This window comes from Scyliorhinus torazame, chromosome 3, assembly GCF_047496885.1.
Source record: "Scyliorhinus torazame isolate Kashiwa2021f chromosome 3, sScyTor2.1, whole genome shotgun sequence".
Classification (NCBI taxonomy): domain Eukaryota; kingdom Metazoa; phylum Chordata; class Chondrichthyes; order Carcharhiniformes; family Scyliorhinidae; genus Scyliorhinus; species Scyliorhinus torazame.
The window spans coordinates 312,404,219-312,423,090 of record NC_092709.1 but is presented as its reverse complement, the minus strand read 5'-3'; the positions used below and the strand labels follow the sequence as shown (position 1 = coordinate 312,423,090).

Below are 18,872 nucleotides of genomic sequence, written 5' to 3'. Positions count from 1 at the left end.
CAGCTTGATGTCGTAATCAGGCCCGGAGCCGGTTCGGCGTTTCTCCGGGCATCGAAAATTGGTGTCACCGTGGAGTACGCCGCGCTGCTGGGGGCGCATTGCAAGAGGCCCGCTCAGCAAACCTCTGCTCCCGACCGGCCGAGTTCCCGACAGCGTGGAACTAACCACCTATTGCCGGTCAGGATGCTCGCATGGCGGCTGCGGACTCAGTCAAAAGAAATCTGAATATTTTTTTAAATGACAAATATTCCTGAAAAGTTGCTTATGATATTTCATTGGATTTTTAACCCAATGATCATTTATTTCTCTATTTCATTCAAATTAAGGGTGAAAGATATTCAGTGGATTAAACTTCCTGCTTTGCTGTCTATGAGAATACTTCAATAAGCTGCTTTGTCCACTTACTGGTATCACTACTGCAAGGAGCTCAGTGGTTAGCACTGTTGCTTCACAGCACCAGGGACCTGGGTTAATTCCCAGCTTGGGTCACGGTCTGTGCGGTGTCTTCACGTTCTCCTCATGTCTGTGTGGGTTTCCTCCAGGTGCTCCGGTTTCCTCCCACAAGTGCCGAAAGACGTGCTTGTTAGGTGAATTAGACGTTCTGAATTCTCCCTCAGTGTACCCGAACAGGTACCAGAGTGTGGCTAGGGGAATTTCACAGTAACCTCATTGCAGTATTAATGCAAGCCTACTTGTGACACAAATAAATATTATTATTAAGGTGTCTGGCGATCCCCTTGAATTGACAGCAGATTTGAATTGCCAAAGAGAAAGGGAAAATCCATGCCACGGAGATTGCTAGACCTTTGTGGGCAACTTTCTTTTAGGTCAGTGGCGAATGCCCTTGTTTTGTCACAGACCGCACTATCTACCACATATTAGTATAAAGATAATTTATTGAACAATGAATCAATGAAAAATCAACATTCTTATACAATTAGATATTTAGCACATTCAGTGGACATAATAAAAATTCTAAGAATTAAGTTAATCCATTGTAAGTATCTTTAAAATAATAGTACTGATGTTAGGTCATCAATTTGAAATGTCAAGTATTTTTAAAATTGTTTGTTGAACATGAACATCGCTGGCTAGGTCAGCATTTATTGCCCCCCCTAATTGCTCTTGAGATGGTGATGAGCCATCTTCTTGAACCACTGGTGTCCATGTAGTGCTGTTCAGGAGGGAGTTCCAGGATTTTGACTCAATGACAGTAAAGGAATTGAGGATGGTGTGAACCTTGGAGGGGAACATGCAGATGGTGGTGATCCCTGCACCTGCTGCCCTTGCTTTTCTAGGTTGTAGAAGCCTTGACAAGTTGCTGCAGTGCATCCTGTAGATGGTAGACACTGCTGCCACTGTGCACCAGTCATGGAGGGGGTGAATGTTTAAGGTGGTGGACGGAGCACCAATCAATCAATTCTTTTTCTCTCTCCACAGATGCTGAAACAAGTACAAACAAACGCAAAGAAATTGAAAAGAATGATTAAGGTCAGGTGCAAAGGACAGTGGAACAACAGAAGGAATAGCCTGATGTAGCTGACAATGGGGCTAATAAGAGGAAATAAGAGCAAAAGAGATTGTTCTTGAAATATGAAGTCAGAACAGAGACAACTTCATGGCCTAGCATTACCCCGACTCTAACATTACCATTAAGCCAGGGGATCAACCCTAGTTCAATGAAGCGTGCAGGAGAGCATGCCAGGAGCACCACTAGGCATACCCAAAATGAGGTGTCAACCTGGTGAAGGTACAACGCATGCCGAACAGCAAAAGCAGCAAGTGATAGAGCTAAGTAATCTCACACATAAAAGATCAGGTCATGGGTAGCACAGTGGTTAGCATTGCTGCCTCACAGCATCAGAGACCGAGGTTCCATTCAGACCTCCGGTGTCTGTGTGGGTTTCCTCTGGGTGCTCCAGTTTCCTCCCACAGGTTAGGTGGGTTGGCTATGCTAAATTGCCCCTAGGTCTGGTTATGGGGGTGATTAGACCTAGGTAGGGTGCTCTTTCAGAGGGCCGGTGCAGACTCGATGGGCCGAAGGCCTCCTTCTGCACTGTAGGGATTCGATGATAAGATCTAAGCTCTGCTGTCCTGCCAAATCTAGCCGTGAATGGTGATGGACAATTAAACAACTCACTGGAAGAGAAGGCTCCACAAATACTCCCACCCTCAATAATGGGGGAGCCCTCCAAATCAGTACAAAAGGTAAAGCTGAGGTATTTACTATAATCTGCAGCCAGAAGTAAAGTTCAGAGGTTTCCAGTATCACATCTGCCAGCCTTCAACCGAGCGGCTGCCCTTGATAACAGTGCTGCATCTGACCAAGTGTGGCATCAAGGAGCCCTAGGAAAACTGGAGTCTCTGCTGGTTGGAGTCCTAACTAGCACAAAGAAACATGGTTGTTGGGAGGTGGGTCATCTGACCTCCAGTAAATCATCATAGATGTTTCAGGGTAGTGTCCTGGGCCCAACCCACCTTCAGCTGCTTTATCAATGACCTACCATCCAACATATGGTCAGAAGCGGAGATGTTTGTCGATGATGGCAAATATCTGGGAACCCCAACACCTGGAAGTTCATCTCCAAGCCACTCACCACCCTGACTTGGAAATATATCGCAGTTCCTTCGCTGTTGCTAGGACAAAATCCTGGAACTCCCCCCTTAATAGCACTGTAGGTGTACCGACACCACACAAGCTGCAACAGTCTAAGAAGGCAGTTCACCACTTCAAGAGGAATTTGGATAGGCAATAAATGCTGGCCTAGCCAATGTCGGATCTCATGAATAAATAAAAATGTCCTCAATGACTGAATAAGCAACGCAAGACACAGTTTAAAGGCATTGATTCCATGTATACACACCACGCCTCAATGGTTCAGGTCGCACAACTGCTTGGTTTACCCGCTTCTTCACAGCGGCGGTTGCCCCAGGAGACTGCTCACCTCACCCGCCAAAACATGTTCCTTCCAACGCATGTGCGTGCGATTGCGCAGTGCTGCCCTTATTCCCGCCTCGCCCCGCCTCGCCCCGCATGATTGATGTCGCATGCGCGGTCACACGGCCTGCTGGCGGCCTGTTCACCTGCTTCCTCTCTCCGCATGCGCAGTCACATACCCTCCTCCCCGCATGCGCAGTCACGCGAGCTAAGCAGGCTTACCCAGGCCGATCGCCCCCGCTTCCTCTCTCCGCATGCCCAGTCACAGGGTCTGTCTCGGCTCCACCCTCCTCCCCGCATGCGCAGTCACACGAGCTGCGCAGGCTTACCCAGGCCGATCGCCCCGCCTCCTCTCTCCGCATGCGCAGTCACAGGGTTTGGCCGCGCCACTTGGAGTGACGTGCGGCTCTGTCACCTGAGCAGCTGCCTGTGGACCCGCGAGGACATATTTATCATCTAGTGGTGTATTTACAGCTCTGCTGGAGCGTGCCAAGTAATGTTATTTGCGCAATTATCTTGAAAATTGAACATGTGCCCTGAAAGTACGAGTAACCATTGCGGCGTGAAGGTCACACAAGAATACCTGAAACATAAATGTTCCTCAACAGTTTTGACCTTATTTACAATAAACAGTCATGTTGATTATTTCAGTAGTAATGAAGGGATCATACAAGGGTTGCAGCACATTCAGCCCGCAGTGCCTGTGCTGCCTCTCTCAAGGAGGATTTTTACCTGGTGTCATTCCGTCACTTGCTCCCCGTATCCCTTCACGTTCCTCCTTTTCAGATAATAACCCACTTCCCTCTTGAGTGCCTTCGTTGAATCTGCCTCCATCACACTCTTGGGCAGAGCATTCCAGAACCTAATGACCCACTGAGTGCCTATTGCCCCTTTTGCCAGTAAACCTGGGTCTCAAACCTTCCACCAATGGAAACAGTTTCTCGCTACTTTGTCCAGCCCCCTCACGATTTTAAATTCCTCTGCCAGGTAAGCATTCAACCTTCACTTCTCCAAGAGGAATACTGCCAATTTCTCCAATCTGTCTACATAACCCAAGTTCCTCGTCCCTGGAACCATATTCCTGAATCTTTTCTGCACCCTCTCAAACGTCTTCACATATTTACTGTCATGCTATGCACTCATGCACATAATGAGATACAGACAGGCAGTGACAGACACCCAGTACAGCCAATCAACACACAGGACAGAACACAACCAATCACCAGGCAGAACACTAGAAGGTGGCTGCCCACTATAAAACACACAAGCATCAGCACTCGGCCTCTTTCCATTGGTGACAACTGTAGTGACAGGGTGTATATATCAGTTTGCACCTTCTACACGTGGCTCAGAGCTAGTCTGGTCTAGCTAGTTATAGTAAGCACACTTAGATTAGTAGAGTGTCAAACCCACAGCGAACTGTGTGCTCTGCTTAACAAGTTCAATAAAGCGTATTGAACAAACATCAAAGTTTGGAGTCTACTTTCAAGTACAACTGCATCCAGTTGCAGTCCATGTTACCCCAGGGTGATTAACACAACATTTACTGTGCCCAGAACTGGACACAGTATTCCATTTGAGACTTTTGTACTCCATCCCTCTTTTGATTGCTGTATGATTTATTAAGTGCCAGCACTCCTGTCCTGCCACCTTCAATGAACTATGCATATATACACTCAGGTGTTTCTGCTTCTGCACGCCCTTTAAAATGGCATAATTTATTTTTATTGTCTCCCTTTACTACCAAAATGAATCACTCACGGTCCTTTGTATTAAAGTTCAGCTGCCACGTGTTCACTCATTTCATTAACCTGCCATGTCATCATAGAATCTATGGCAAGGAGACAGGTGCTTCGTCCCAAACTGGTTCATGCCAACAAAAAAGCCCATCTAAGCAGTTCATCATAGAATCTATGCCATACTTTTGAATTTCTACAATAACCTCCTCGGAGTTCACAAACTCCCTCCTAGAAGCTCCTCTCCAAGTCACTCACCATCCTTAGAAATATATCGCTGTTTCTTCACTGTCGCTGGGTCCAAATCCTGGAAATCCTTAGCAGCACTGTGGGTGTACCTACACCACATGGGCTGCAGCGTTCAGGAAGACAGCTCACTACCACCTTTTCAAGGGCAATTAGGGATGGGCATGTTGGGGTCTAGCCAGTGATGTCCACATGCCATGAATTATTTTTTTTAAATTTTCATATCATCTGCAAATGTTGAAATTGTGCCAAGGTCTACATCATTTCTATAGATACCAGGAAGAGCAGGGGATCTAACACTGACCCTTGGGGAACTCCACTAGAAATCTCCTTGCAGTCTGAAAAAAAACAATTAACTACTTCTCTCTGTTCCTATCGCAAAAGAGGAGAGAGAATAGTTTTTTTTAAATTTATTTCCCCCTTTCTTTTGGTAACTTGCTGCCTTATCCCAACTTCCTGAATGTTGACTGCTTTCTGGATTAAGGTGCTATTTGTCCCCTGGTATGCCAGCCAAATACCACCACAATCTCTTAATTTCAGCAGTGGCCACTGGACATCAGGGATTGTAATGAGGAAAATACCTAGACTATAAGATCACAGATTATGATGGTATGCAGTTCTGCTGCCAGTAGCCCACAGTAGTGTTGCACCACAAGGTCTGCCCTTAGTGTGTCTTTAGCACAGTGAAATTGCTGCACTATATGATGGAGGATGTCCTCAGAGTGGTGTTAAGACTTTTCATAAGACCTGTGCCATTGTCACTTCTACCAATGCTTTCATGGGCACTCTTGTTTGCATCAGCAATGGTTAGTAAAGTTGAGGTCAGCAAAGTCCATTGACATCTTCAACTCAAATCAAGAGACCTGAAGCCAGAAGAGTCAGTGGTGTGACGGGGGAATCCCCTCAGCAGGATTTGTTTTGGACAGAGTTGTAGCCTTTCATCCACATGGACCTGCCATTGAGCATAGGACCTGTGATTCTTGATGACCATTCAGCGAACTTCCAGGAGGCAACCTTATTTGAATTGGCAGCCACTGCGCAGGTTAGGGAGGCTGCCTCAATAGCAAACAAAAATACCGGCACCATCACAAAATGTCTCCTAAGTCAGCTGTCAAATAGCTGTCCACCTCCATGGAATGGGAGGCCGGCCTGGTTCTTAGTCTGTTTTCCCCCACCATGGCACAGTAGGATTGCTGCCTGACAGCGACAGGGACCCGGGTTCGATTCCAGCCTTGGGTGTCTGTGTGGAATTTGCACGTGCTCCCCATGTCTGCATGGGATTCTTCCGGATGCTCCGGTTTCTTCTCTCAGTCCAAAGGTGTGCATGTTAGGTGGATAGGCCATGATCAATGCACGGGGGCTTTGGGGTAGGGATGTGGAGTGGGCCTCGGTAGGATGCTTTTCGGAAGGTTGGTGCAGACTTGATACAGGGAGACTATGGATTTCCTAGGCTACTCCCCATCCCCACAAACCACAATCCCTCTCCACAACCAGCTCAACCTGGTCTAAATGGGTCTGGAACATTTGGCCCAATTCTTTTGGTTTCTTAAATTTAACAGTTATGGGAAACTTCTTCCTTGCTTCTTCTTTTGAAAGTATTCATTAGCATGCTTTCTTCAAATCTGTGAAGACTGCCAAATAAACAGGCTCTGAAGAAGAGTTGTACGGACTTGAAATATTAATTCTGTTTCTCTTTCCACAGATGTTACCAGACCTGCTGAGATTTTCCAGCATTTTCTGTTTTTATTTCAAATAAGTAGCCAGCAAAACCATGATCGGCTGGATTCACCGTGCTGAGACTAAGTGTTGACGTCTGGGCAGGATTTGTGGACTTCCATGACAGCAAAACTGGCATCGCACCTGGACCGATTGTGCGACCGTGGAGGGGCTAGCACCGGCGCCACATGGAACACAATCGATTCCAATGAGAAACAGTGCGGGATTTGCCGGGTCCGTGACTGACACTCGGGAGGTTGACAAGCTGCAGCCGCATATACACACTTATTTCCCACACACCCTCAGCCCAGCAACAAGATGGCACTTCTTGCGCTGGAGCACGCCCATCCCACTAATGGATCGGCTGGGGCCAGAGGGCACCTAGGGGGGTGCTCTGGGGTGACACCCATACGACCTGTGACCCTAAATTCACAGTGGGCAATCAGCGGCGTGATCAGCTGCATGGCTGCCTTGCAGGCCGCAGCAATGGTGTCCTGTGTCCGTCCACCCAGACCCCACAGCCCACCCCCGGCTACTCCCCGCTACATCCCCGCCACTGTCTGAACCTCCCCTCCGGCCAACGGCATGATATCAGCAAACTATGGAAATGTTGGACACTTTCAGTACGCCCTCTCTCTCCCTCAGCAGCCAAGGCGTCTGTTTCACGATTTTAAAAAGTGAACCTCGCTGTTGGCAATTCACCCCAATGGAGGTGGAGTATTGCGGAGGCCCCGGAGAATACCGGATCAGGCCTGCAAATGTTATGCCTATGGAGTGTACTATATGTGCGTTCTGGAACGCATCAACGCCACTGTCGTGGCACCAGAGGATTGCGATTTGGCGTAAAGCTGATGCCCGCCACAATTTTGGCATCAAAACCAATTCACCGCCCATCACGTATCCCAATTCCGGCGTTAGCCGACGGAGAATCCCACCCAATTATTTTTTCTTACATTATAATTTAATAAAATATCCGCAAAAAATCTACCATTTTCTACCCAGGAAGGCAATTGAGTCTAACGACTACTGTCAGACTATTATTTGTGATTTGGCTTTAATAATTAATAAATTTGTTGAAGTCGAGTCAAAATGTAATGCAGTGTTATTCTGCCACCTTCTGAGAATGAAGAGAATTGCACTAGGGCAGTCGCTGAAGTAAATCGGAAGGTGTTTCTCTGTTCAGTCCTGAGCACCCTTACAGGGTCTTATCGTTGTGGAGCCTTCTTCTACAAGAAGCAGCCCTGGATCAATCCACGTTTTAAACATTTTCAGTTGATTTACCTGACACACGGCAAGATCACACAAGATGCCTTCTCAATCCTTCAATTCCATCGAATCATAGAATTCTTACAGTGAAGAAGGTTCCCATCTGACCTATCGGCTCTGCACCAACCTTCTGAAAGTGCTCCCTACCTTGGCCTGCTCCCCCACCCTATCCCCATAACCCCAGTTAATCTGCACATCTTCAGACACTAAGAGTTAATTTAGCATGGCTATTGCACCTAACCTGCACAAGAAAGCACAACAGCGCCTATAATTCCTCAGGAAACTAAGGAAATTCGGCATGTCCACATTGACTCTTACCAATTTTTATAGATGCACCATAGAAAGCAGCCTGCTGGCTGCATAGAATTATAGAATTTACAGTGCAAAATGAGGCCATTCGGCCCATCGAGTCTGCACCGGCTCCTTTTTGAAAGAGCACCCTACCCAAGGCCACACCTCCACCCTATCCCCATAATCCAGTAACCCCACCCAACTCTATTAAAGGCTTTTTTGGACACTAAGGGCAATTCAGCATGGCCAATCCACCTAACCTGCACATCTTTGGACTGTGGGAGGAAACCGGAGCACCCGGAGGAAACCCATGCACACACGGGGAGAACGTGCAGACTCTGCACAGACAGTGACCCAAGCTGAGAATCAAACCTGGACCCTGTAGCTGTGAAGCAATTGTGCTAACCATGCTGCTCCATCACAGCTTAGTATGGCAACTGCTTGGCCCAAGAAACCACAGAGAGTCGTGAACACAGCCCAGTCCATCACCCGAACCCGCCTCCCATCCATTGACTCTATCTACACCTCCCGCTGCCTTGGGAAAGTGGGCAGCATAATCAGAAACCCCTCCCACCTGGGTTATACTCTATTCCAACCTCTTCCATTAGGCAGAAGATTCAAAAGTCTAAGACCACATACTAACAGATTCACAAACAGCTTCTTCCCCACTGTTACCAGACTCGGAATGACCCTCTTATGGACTGAACTGATCTGTCCATGCATCATCGCTACTGTGTAGCACTACACTCCGTATGCGTCACCCAATGTCTCTTTATTTACATTGTGTATTTATCATATGTCCTGGGGTGGCATCGTGGTTAGCACTGCTGCCTCACGGCACCGAGGTCCCGGGTTTGATCCTGGGTCACTGTGTGGAGTTTGCACATTCTCCCCGTGTCTGCGTGGGTCTCACCCCTACAACCCAAAGATGTGGAGGGTAGGTGGATTAGCCACGCTAAATTGCCCTTTAATTGGACAAAAAAAATTGAGTACTCTAAATTTATAAACAGAAAAACAAAAAATTTCTCCTATGTCCTATGTTTGCCATGTGTGGAATGATCTGCCTGGACTGTACGCAGAACAATACTTTTAACTGTACCTCAGTACGTGTGACAATAAATCTAAATCTTTGGGCTGTGGGAGGAAACTGAAGCACCAGAGGAGACCCATGCAGATACAGGGAGAAAGCTCAAACTCCACCCTGACTGCCCGCTAAAGGACATTAACGCAATAGCGACAAAGGATATTAACTCCGACGATGTGGAATCTGTATGGGTAAAGTTGAGAAACACCAAGGTGCAAAAAACAATAGCGGGGGTTCTTTGTGGGCCCCCAAACTGTAGTGGTGATGTTGGGAATAATAATAATCTTTATTAGTGTCACAAGTAGGCTTACATTAACACTGCAATGAAATTACTGTGAAAATCCCCTCATCGCCACATTCCAGCACCTGTTTGGGTACACTGAGGAAGAATTCAGAATGTCCAAATCACCTAACAAGTACATCTTTCGGTACTTGTGGGAGGAACCTGGAGCACCTGGAGGAAACACAGGCAGACACGTGGAGAACATGCAGACTCCGCACAGACAGTGACCCACGCCGGGAATCGAACCCGGGTCCCTGGCGCTGTGAAGCAACAATGCTAACCAATGTGCTACCGTGCTGTTAAACAGTGTTAAACAGTTAAACAGGAGTTAAACAGGAAATTACAGACACATGCGATAAAGATGTGCAGGTTAGGTAGATCAACCATGCTAAAATTGCCCCTTAGTGTCAAAAGATGTGCTGGTTAGGTAGATCAACCATGCTAAAATTGCCCCTTAGTGTCCAAAGGTGTGCTGGTTAGGTAGGGTTGTGGGAATAGAGCGGGGAGTGGGCATAGGTAGGAAGCTCTTTCAGTGTGTCGGTATAGAGTTCATAGGCCAAATGGCCTCCTTGCATTATAGGAATTCTGTCGAAAGGAACACCTGTAATTAGGGGTGACTTTAATCTGCACATAGGTTGAGCAAATCAAATTAGTAACAATACTGTAGAAAACAAATTCCTGGAGTGCGTACGGGATGGTTTTCTAAACCAATACATTGAGGAACCAACTAGAGAACAGGCCATCCTACACTGTGTATTATGTAATAGGAAAGGAATAATTGGCAATCTGGTTGTACGAGGCCCCTTTGGGATGAGCGATCAGAATATGATGGAATTCCCCTATCAAGAAGGAGAATGAAGCAGTAAATTCTGAGACTAGGGTCCTGAATTTAAATAAAGAAAACTGCAAAGGTATGAGGCCCGAGTTGGCTATGATGGATTGGGGAATGGTATTTAAAGGGATGATGGTGTATAGGCAAGGGCAAACATTCAATGAGCACATGGATAAACTGCAACAATTGTTCATTCCTGTCTCGCACAAAAATAATATGGGAATGATGGCCAAACCATGGCTTATAAGGGGAATTAGAGATAGTTTTAGATCCAAGGAAAAGACATACAAATGAGCCAAGAAAAAACAGCGGACCTGAGGATTGGAAGCAGTTTAGAATTCAGCAAAGGAAAACTAAGGGATTGATTAAGAAGGGAAAAATAGAGTACGAGAGTAAGCTTGCAAGGAACATAAAAACTGACTGTAAAAGCTTCTGTAGGTATGTGGAGAGAAAAAAATTGGTGAAGACAAATGTAGGTCCGTTGCAATCAGCAACAGGGGAATTAATAATGCGGAGCAAAGAAATGGCTGACCAATTAAATACATACTTTTGGTTCTCCCTTCACAAAGGAGGACACCAATAATGTGGCAGGAATGTTGGGGAACACAGGGTTTAGTGAGAGGGAGGAACTGAAGGAAATCAGTATTAGTAGGGAAATGGTATTGGAAATTATTGGTATTGAAGGCCGATAAATCCCCAGGGCTTGATAATCTACATTTCACTTAAGGAAGTGGCCCTAAAAATAGTGGATGCATTGGTGATCATCTTCCAAAATTCTATAGATGTCTAGCATATTGAGATGGCTAGAAAACTGCTTGGCGGACAGGAATTAAAGAGTAGGAATAGATGGGTCTTTTTCTAAATGGTAGGCAGTGTCTAGTGGAGTACCGCAGGGATCGATGTTAGAAACCCAGCTATTAATATTTATTAATGATTTAGATGAGGGAACCAAATGTAATATCTCCAAATTTGCAGATGATACAAAGTTGGGTGGGAGGGTGAGCTGTGAGGAGGATGCAGAGATCCTTCAGTGTGATTTGAACAAGTTGAGTGAGTGGGCATATGTATGGCAGGTGCAATAACATGTGGATAAATTCATTCACTTTGGTAGCAAAAACAGGAAGGCAGAATATTATCTAAATGGCTACACATTGAGAGAGGGGAATGTGCAATGAGACCTGGGTGTCCTTGTACAACAGTCGCTAAAAGTAAGCAGGCAGGTTCAGCAGCCAGTAAAGAAAACTGGTATGTTGGCCTTCATAGCAAGAGAATTTGAGTACAGGAGCAGGGATGTCTTGCTGCAATTGTATAGGGCATTGGTGAGGCCACACATGGAGCATTGTGTGCAGTTATGGTCTCCTTATCAGAGGAAGGATGTTCTTGCTATGGAGGAAGCGCAGCGAAGGTTTACCAGGCTGATTCCTGGGATGGCAGGACCGACATATGAGAGAGATTGAGTCCATTATGATTACATTCGCTGGAGTTCAGAAGAATGAGGGGGGATCTCATAGAAACTTATAAAATTCTAACAGGACCAGACAGGGTAGGTGCAGGAAGGATATTCCTGATGGCAGGGCCTCCAGAACTAGGGTTCACAGTCTGAGGTAAACCATTTAGGACAGAGATGAGGAGAAATGTCTTCACCCAGAGAAGTGTCAGCCGGTGGAATTTGTATGTTTTCAAGAAGGAGTTAGATTTAGTTCTTGGGGCTAAAGGGATCAAAGGATATGGGGGGAAAAGCGGGAACAGGTTATTGAGCTGGGTGATCAGCCATGAATGGTAGAGCAGGTTGGAAGGGCCGAATGGCCTCCTCCTGCTCCTATTTTTTATGTTTCTAATTCTTACGGTGACCAGGTACGTTTTTCAGGCCTATTGCTGAGTAAGCTTTGGACCAATGAGGAAAGAGATTTTCTAAGTGTTGTCTGATAAAAAAGTGTTCACGTTGTCTTTCCAAAGTTTTGAAATGAAAAGTATATGGCAAATTGCCATTTCATTTTTACCACATTTAGAGAGTGTATCTATTGACTGGCAGCCAAACAATAAAATTATGGAAGACACGTATTTAATCAGTCAAACATTGTTTCACATTACTGGAGTCCATTTTATGTACATTAAAAATTAACACCTAATCATAATTTTATTTAACTTAGTACAATATATATCCACACAAACCAGCATGTTACAGAAATAACATTATTAATTCATGATTGAAAATGTCACAATTTATGTTCATTCAATTACAGATTTGTATGTTTGGAAATATTTAACTTGCTTCCATTTTCCATTCACCAGTTGAGAATCGGGATAAAGGCAGGATTCTCCGGATCCCCAGTGTGTTTCTCAGCGGCACATTCGCTGAAGGAAGGACTCTATACTCCCACCGCTGGTCATTGAGATTTTCCATTAAAGCCACCCCACACCAGCGGGAAACCCACAGGCAGGGATGTTCTGTTGGCGGGAAAAGAAGATCACAACAGCCGGAACTGAATTGCACCTGATTTGTGCTCAAGCTGGGAGCGCAAATCAGGAAGCGATTCCCAATCCTTAACCTTGCACATTTTTGCCCTCCGAGGAATATGAGGGATCACCTATGGAATCATGCTATCAGGCCGTCATTTTGAGTGGGCGCCCCAATGGTGAGGTCCCACACCTAGGACCCCCCGCATCGCAATTCAGCCCCACCTGTGGGATTTTCTGCGTCAACTCCCTGCCCTCCCTCCTAGTATGAGGGTGACCCACCACCCCCACCACACCCCACACCACTGCCCCTTGCCAGAGACCCCTAATTAAAGAGACCCCCTCAGAGACCCCCTAATTAAAGAAACCACCACCAGAGACCCCTCAAATATCCCGCTGAAGAGAGACCCTGATATGTAAGCCCCCCAAAAGAGAGGTCACTATCTCGAAGCCCCCAGAAGAGAGACCTCTGTCTAGAAGCTAGAGAGCAGTCCAGACTGAGGCAGTGAAAAAAAATCACTGCTTTAACCCTCACCTGGGCAATACACCTGCTGGCTCAGGCACAGGAAGCAGCACCTGACAATTCCTGGAAGGAGAAAAACAGTCACCTGGTTTAAACTCCCTCAAAACATTGATCTGCAAGGTCTTCCTACATTTCTCTTGATATTGAATGTACTAGGCTGTGATTGACAGCTTCCACACACACAGCTGTTTGCATTGTTCCATTCATCTCCCTTCAGGCTTGAGTAGTCAACTGTGAAATATACAGAAAGGCTTAATTCGCTTTGATGTGGTGGAGGAGCTGTCAATCAAAGCTTGATGTTTATAAACATTGCAGTTAGTTTAAGAGCTGACTACTTCAAAGTCACTCAAGCATGAAGGGCGATGAATGTAATACTGCAAACAGCAGAGGAGATTCACTAGGTTGATTCCAGAGTTGAGAGGATTGGTTTATGAGGAGAGACTGAGTAGACTGGGACTATACTCATTGGAATTTAGAAGAATGAGGCGGGATCTTTTTGAAACATATAAAATTATGAAGGGAGTAGATAAGATAGATGCGGGCAGGTTGTTTCCACTGGTGGGTGAAACTAGAACTCGGGGGCATAGCCTCAAAATAAGGTCAAGCAGATTTAGGACATTGTTAAGGAGGAACATCTTCACCCAAAGGATTGTGAATCTGTGGAATTCCCTGCCCAATGAAGCAGTTGAGGCTACCTCGTTGAATGTTTTTAAGGCAAAGATAGATAGATTTTTGAACAGTAAAGGAATTAAAGGTCTTGGCGAGCGGGTGGGTAAGTGGAGCTATGTCCATAAAAAGATCAGCCATGATCTTATTGAATGACGGAGCAGGCTCGAGGAGCCAGATGGCCTACTCCTGTTCCTAGTTCTAATGTTCTTATAATCACAGCCTCGTAAAATCAATATCAAAGAGAAATGACTAAATGGCTTGCACATAAAAGATCTGAAGGGTTTTAAGCCAAGCTGACTGGTTTTCTCTTTCCAGGATTTGACAGGTGCTGCATCCTCTGCCTGAACCAGCAGGTGTATTGCACAGGTGAGGTTTAAAGCAAAAATCTACAACAAGGAAGGATTTCAATGTTTGCCTTGTTGCCTTGAGTGGAAAATATGTTCATAACCAACTGGTGCAAAAGCCAATTAGCTACACTTGTTCTGTCAAATCAAGTTAGAAAATATTGTTGGATATTTCTGATTTGCCCTTAAACTGAAGTGCCACCTACATTTCCACCCATTTTAACACCAATCTTGCTGATTACAAGGGCTCAGTCCTTCATGAGCCATTTATGCTTTGTTTTAAATTTGTTATCTTAAAAATTAAAGAAGACATCATTGCATAAATGGTCTGATTTTCATCTTTGATAACAAACTCATTCAGTTCATATACATGTAGGAAGAATATTTCAGCCTATGACTTCATAAAGTCTTTATCCATTTTTTTAAATCTTATTTTAATTTTTATCCCTTTATTTCCTGAACATAGAACAAGTAGCCCAACTGGTCTTTTCCAAAGGACATGGACCCTGGAATAAAGTTCACAGCATTGATCACACTCAACCAAGTCTCAGTAATGGCAAGTAGATCAGGTAATGAAAGAAAAAAATAAGAATGCAGTCATTCACAACTTCAGGAGCTCTCAACACGCTTTACAGCCAATGGCAAGTGAAGATTTCATATTATCTTAGCTAAACTAGAGAATTTCAATCAGGGTAAGTGGAACATTAATTGTAATAATAAAATTATAAGCACAAGCAGGGCTAGTGCCTTTAATTAAAATTTAATTCAGAAAATAATTTATCAATTACTTAATTAAAACACAATAAAGATGTCTGGGTAGGTGACGTGATGTAACTGCAATTTGTTGATGCTCGTGGATGCCTGTGTGTTCCACAGAAACAGATCTGCAGTAAGTGCCTGGCGCTGAAGAAACTTCGGCTCAGAGTTAATGAGTTGGTGGCAGGGCTTTAGACACTGCGTTGTATCAGGGAGGGAGAAACCTACCTGGACACTTTGTTTCAGTAGGTAGTCACATCAGTTAGGCTAGGGTGAGGAATCTTATGAGGAAAGGCTGATGGACTTGAGGTTGTTTTCGTTGGAGAGAAGAAGGTTAAGAGGAGACTTAATAGAGGCATACAAAATGATCAGGGGGTTAGATAGGGGGGGACAGTGAGAGCCTTCTCGCGTGGATGGAAATGGCTGGCACGAGGGGACATAGCTTTAAACTGAGGGGTAATAGATATAGGACAGAGGTCAGAGGTAGGTTCTTTACGCAAAGAGTAGTGAGGCCGTGGAATGCCCTACCTGCTACAGTAGTGAACTCGCCAACATTGAGGGCATTTAAAAGTTTATTGGATAAACATATGGATGATAATGGCATAGTGTAGGTTAGATGGCTTTTGTTTTGGTGCAACATAGTGGGCCGAAGGGCCTGTACTGCGCTGTATCGTTCTATGTTCTATGTCTTCTGATTCAGTCAATGATAGGTGACAGAAGGGTGTGACTGTGGGGGAGGCAAGTGTTTAGATAGAGAAGGTAGAAATGGAGGAGCCTCAGCCATTGTAATTGTCCAACAGGTTTGAGGTTCTTGCAATCCATATGGATGAGAGAGGAAGCACCGTGGTACAGGAAACCATGCCAACGAGATGGACTAAATACAAATGTCGTGGTGGTAGGGGACAATGTAGTCAGGAGTCCAGAAAGCTGTGTTGCCTATCCAGTGCCAGTATTTGGAACATCTGCTCGGAGATGGAGAGGAAGTTGCAGTGGTGCTGAGAGTATCCCATTGTCGAGGTTCACCTAGGCAGTAGCTACATCAATTAGACTAGAATAGAGATTCTGCTTGTGGAGTATGCAGAGCTAGGGAAAAAAGGCAGAACCTCAAAACTAATAATCTCTGGATTATTACCTGAAACAAGAGCAAATTGGCATAGATTAAGTAAGGGCAGCACGGTAGCACAGTGGTTAGCACTGGTGCTTCACAGCTCCAGGGTCTCAGGTTCGATTCCCGGCTTGGGTCACTATCTGTGCAGAGTCTGCACGTTCTCCCCATATCTGCTTGGGTTACCTCCGGGTGCTCAGGTTTCCTCCCACAGTCCAAAGATGTGCAGGTTAGGTGGATTGGCCATGCTAAATTGCCCTTAGTATCCAAAAAGGTTAGGTGGGGTTACTGGGTTACGGGGATAGGGTGGATGCGTGGGCTTAAGCGGGGGTGCTCTTTCCAAGGGCCGGTGCAGACTCGATAGGCCGAATGGCCTCCTTCTGCACTGTAAATCTATGTTAGGGAGTTGAATGCATGGCTAAATGATTGGTGTGGGAGAAATGGTTTCAGCTTCATGGGGCACCAGTATTGGGAAAATTGGGAGTTGTGCCATTATGATGATCTTGACTTGAACCGTGCTGGCACCGGTATTCTGGTGGGTCATACTAGAGTGGGAGAGAAGACTTCAAACTAAATAATGAGGAATCAAGTGAGAGAATGTGTGGTAAATTAAAAGAAATGGCATGGGAACAATGCAGTAATAAAGATAATGATAATCAGAGCATGGCAGAAAGGGACAGGGCATACAACTTTAAGGCTACACCAGCAGATAAGGCTAGATTTGAAAAAATAGCAAAAAGGCAGAACAAACTCTGTATCTAAAGACGCATAGCATTCATAACAAAATGGATGAATTGTTCGCACAAATAGAAATTAATATGTATGACCTGATAATCATTACAGAGATATGATTGCAAAGTGAGCAAGCTTGGGAGCTGAACTTGAAGGTTACTTGACATTTTGTAAGGACAGGAAAGTAGGAAAGGTTGGTGGGTTAACTGTTAATTATAATAATCTTTATTGTCACAAGTAGGCATACATTAACACTGTAATGAGGTTACTGTGAAAATCCCCTAGTTGCCACATTCCGGCGCCTGTTCGGGTACGCAGAGGGAGAATTCAGAATGTCCAAATAACCTAACAGCATGTCTTTCGGGACTTGTGGGAGGAAACCAGAGCACCTGGAGGAAACCCATGCAACAACAGGGAGAACATGCAGACTCCACACAGACAGTGACCCAAGCCGGTAATCGAACCTGGGACCCTGGAGCTGTGAAGCAACAGTGCTACCTACTGTGCTACCGTGCAGCCAATTAATGATGATATTACTGCAATAGTGAGAGGTGGCCTTAGTTCTAAAGATCAAGATGGAGAATCAGTTTAGGTCAAGATAAGAAATAGCAACGGTTAAAAAGTAACTTCTGGTTGTAGTTTGTATGTCCCCCAACAGTAACTACTTATAGAATGGAGTATACAGGAAGAAATAATGGGGACATTTGAGAAGGTTACAACAATAATCATAGGTGATTTTAATCTACATGCAGATTGGATGAATCAGATTGGTAGCCTGAAAGATAGGACAATTTCTTAGAGCAATAGGTTCTACAGCCAACTGAGAGTAGGCTACTCCAGGATGGTAATGTGCAATGAGACAGGATTAATTAATGACCACAGAGTAAAGCACCCTCTAGGTAACAGTGAACATAATCTGATTGAATTTCACATTCAGCATGAGGGAGAGAATAGTGGGTCTAAAACTACTGCTTTAAACTTAAATGAAGGCATTTACAAGGATTTGAAGACAGAGCTGGCTAAATTGAACTGGAAAATTAGATTTAAGGGTCGGACAGTAGAGATGCAGTGGCAGACATTTAAGGAGATATTTCAGAAGGCGCAGCAAAGATGCATTCCAGTGAGAAAGATTCTTGGGAAAGAATGCACCATCCGTGGCTAACTAAGGAAGTTAAAAGTAGCATCATATTTATAGAAAAGGTGGACAATTCTGTGAAGATTAGTGGTAGGTCAGAAGTTTGGACAGAATTTTTAAAAACAGTGAAGAATTACTAGAAGGAACAAGGAGAGTGACTTTAGAGTATGAGAGAAAGCAAGCTAAAATATAAAAATAGATAGCAAGAGTTCTACAAGCATTTAAAAAGGAAAAAAGTAACTAAAGCAGAGAATGTGTCTCAGAAGTGAATAATGGGAAATTAGGAGACATTAGTAACATCCTAGAAATACTTATAAATCAAGAAAGTGGTGGAAGAAGGAGGAACTTAATAACAATTACAATCACCAGGGAAAGGGGTACTGAGAATACTATTAGAACTAAAGGCTGACAGGTCACCCGGTCCTATTGGACTTCATCTTAAATATACTGTCGAGAGATAGTCGATGCAATGGTTGTAATTTTCCAAAATTCTCTAGATTCTGGAAAGATCCAATCGGATTGGAAAATGAATGTAACTCCTCTCTTCAAAAAAAGAGCGAGTCAGAAAGCAGGAAACGACAGGCCAGTTAGCCTAACACCTGTCAGAGGGGAAATGCTAGAATCCATTATTAAGGAAATGATAGCGGGACATTTAGAAACTCGGAATGCAATTGGGAAGAGTCAGCTGGATAAAATGAAAGGAAAATCGTGTTTCACTAATTTATTAGAGTTCTTTGAGGAAGTAACAAGCAAGGGGGA

The 18,872-nt window shown here is 44.7% G+C and overlaps 2 protein-coding genes across 5 annotated transcripts in view; both read right to left on the bottom strand.

Annotated features, from left to right (window-relative positions):
- rnf212 (ring finger protein 212) overlaps positions 1 to 3,240 on the bottom strand; it is a 117,738-nt gene extending 114,498 nt beyond the window's left edge. For 2 of the 4 annotated variants that reach the window (XM_072497554.1, XM_072497556.1), the window contains exon 1: positions 3,161 to 3,240. In XM_072497554.1, the coding sequence (XP_072353655.1) occupies positions 3,161 to 3,194 (34 nt within the window). In that variant the 5' untranslated portion in view covers positions 3,195 to 3,240. Of the gene's footprint in view, positions 1 to 2,864; positions 2,995 to 3,160 lie in introns of those variants that run through there. The other 2 variants (XM_072497555.1, XM_072497557.1) reach the window with 1 other exon arrangement.
- Positions 3,241 to 12,437: 9,197 nt separating this feature from the next.
- The window catches only part of LOC140409236 (transmembrane emp24 domain-containing protein 11-like), a 39,833-nt gene continuing 33,398 nt past the window's right edge, over positions 12,438 to 18,872 (bottom strand). Inside the window, exon 6 of the mRNA XM_072497553.1 lies at positions 12,438 to 12,840. Coding sequence (XP_072353654.1) covers position 12,840 — 1 coding nt within the window. The 3' untranslated portion in view covers positions 12,438 to 12,839. The remainder of the gene's footprint in view (positions 12,841 to 18,872) is intronic.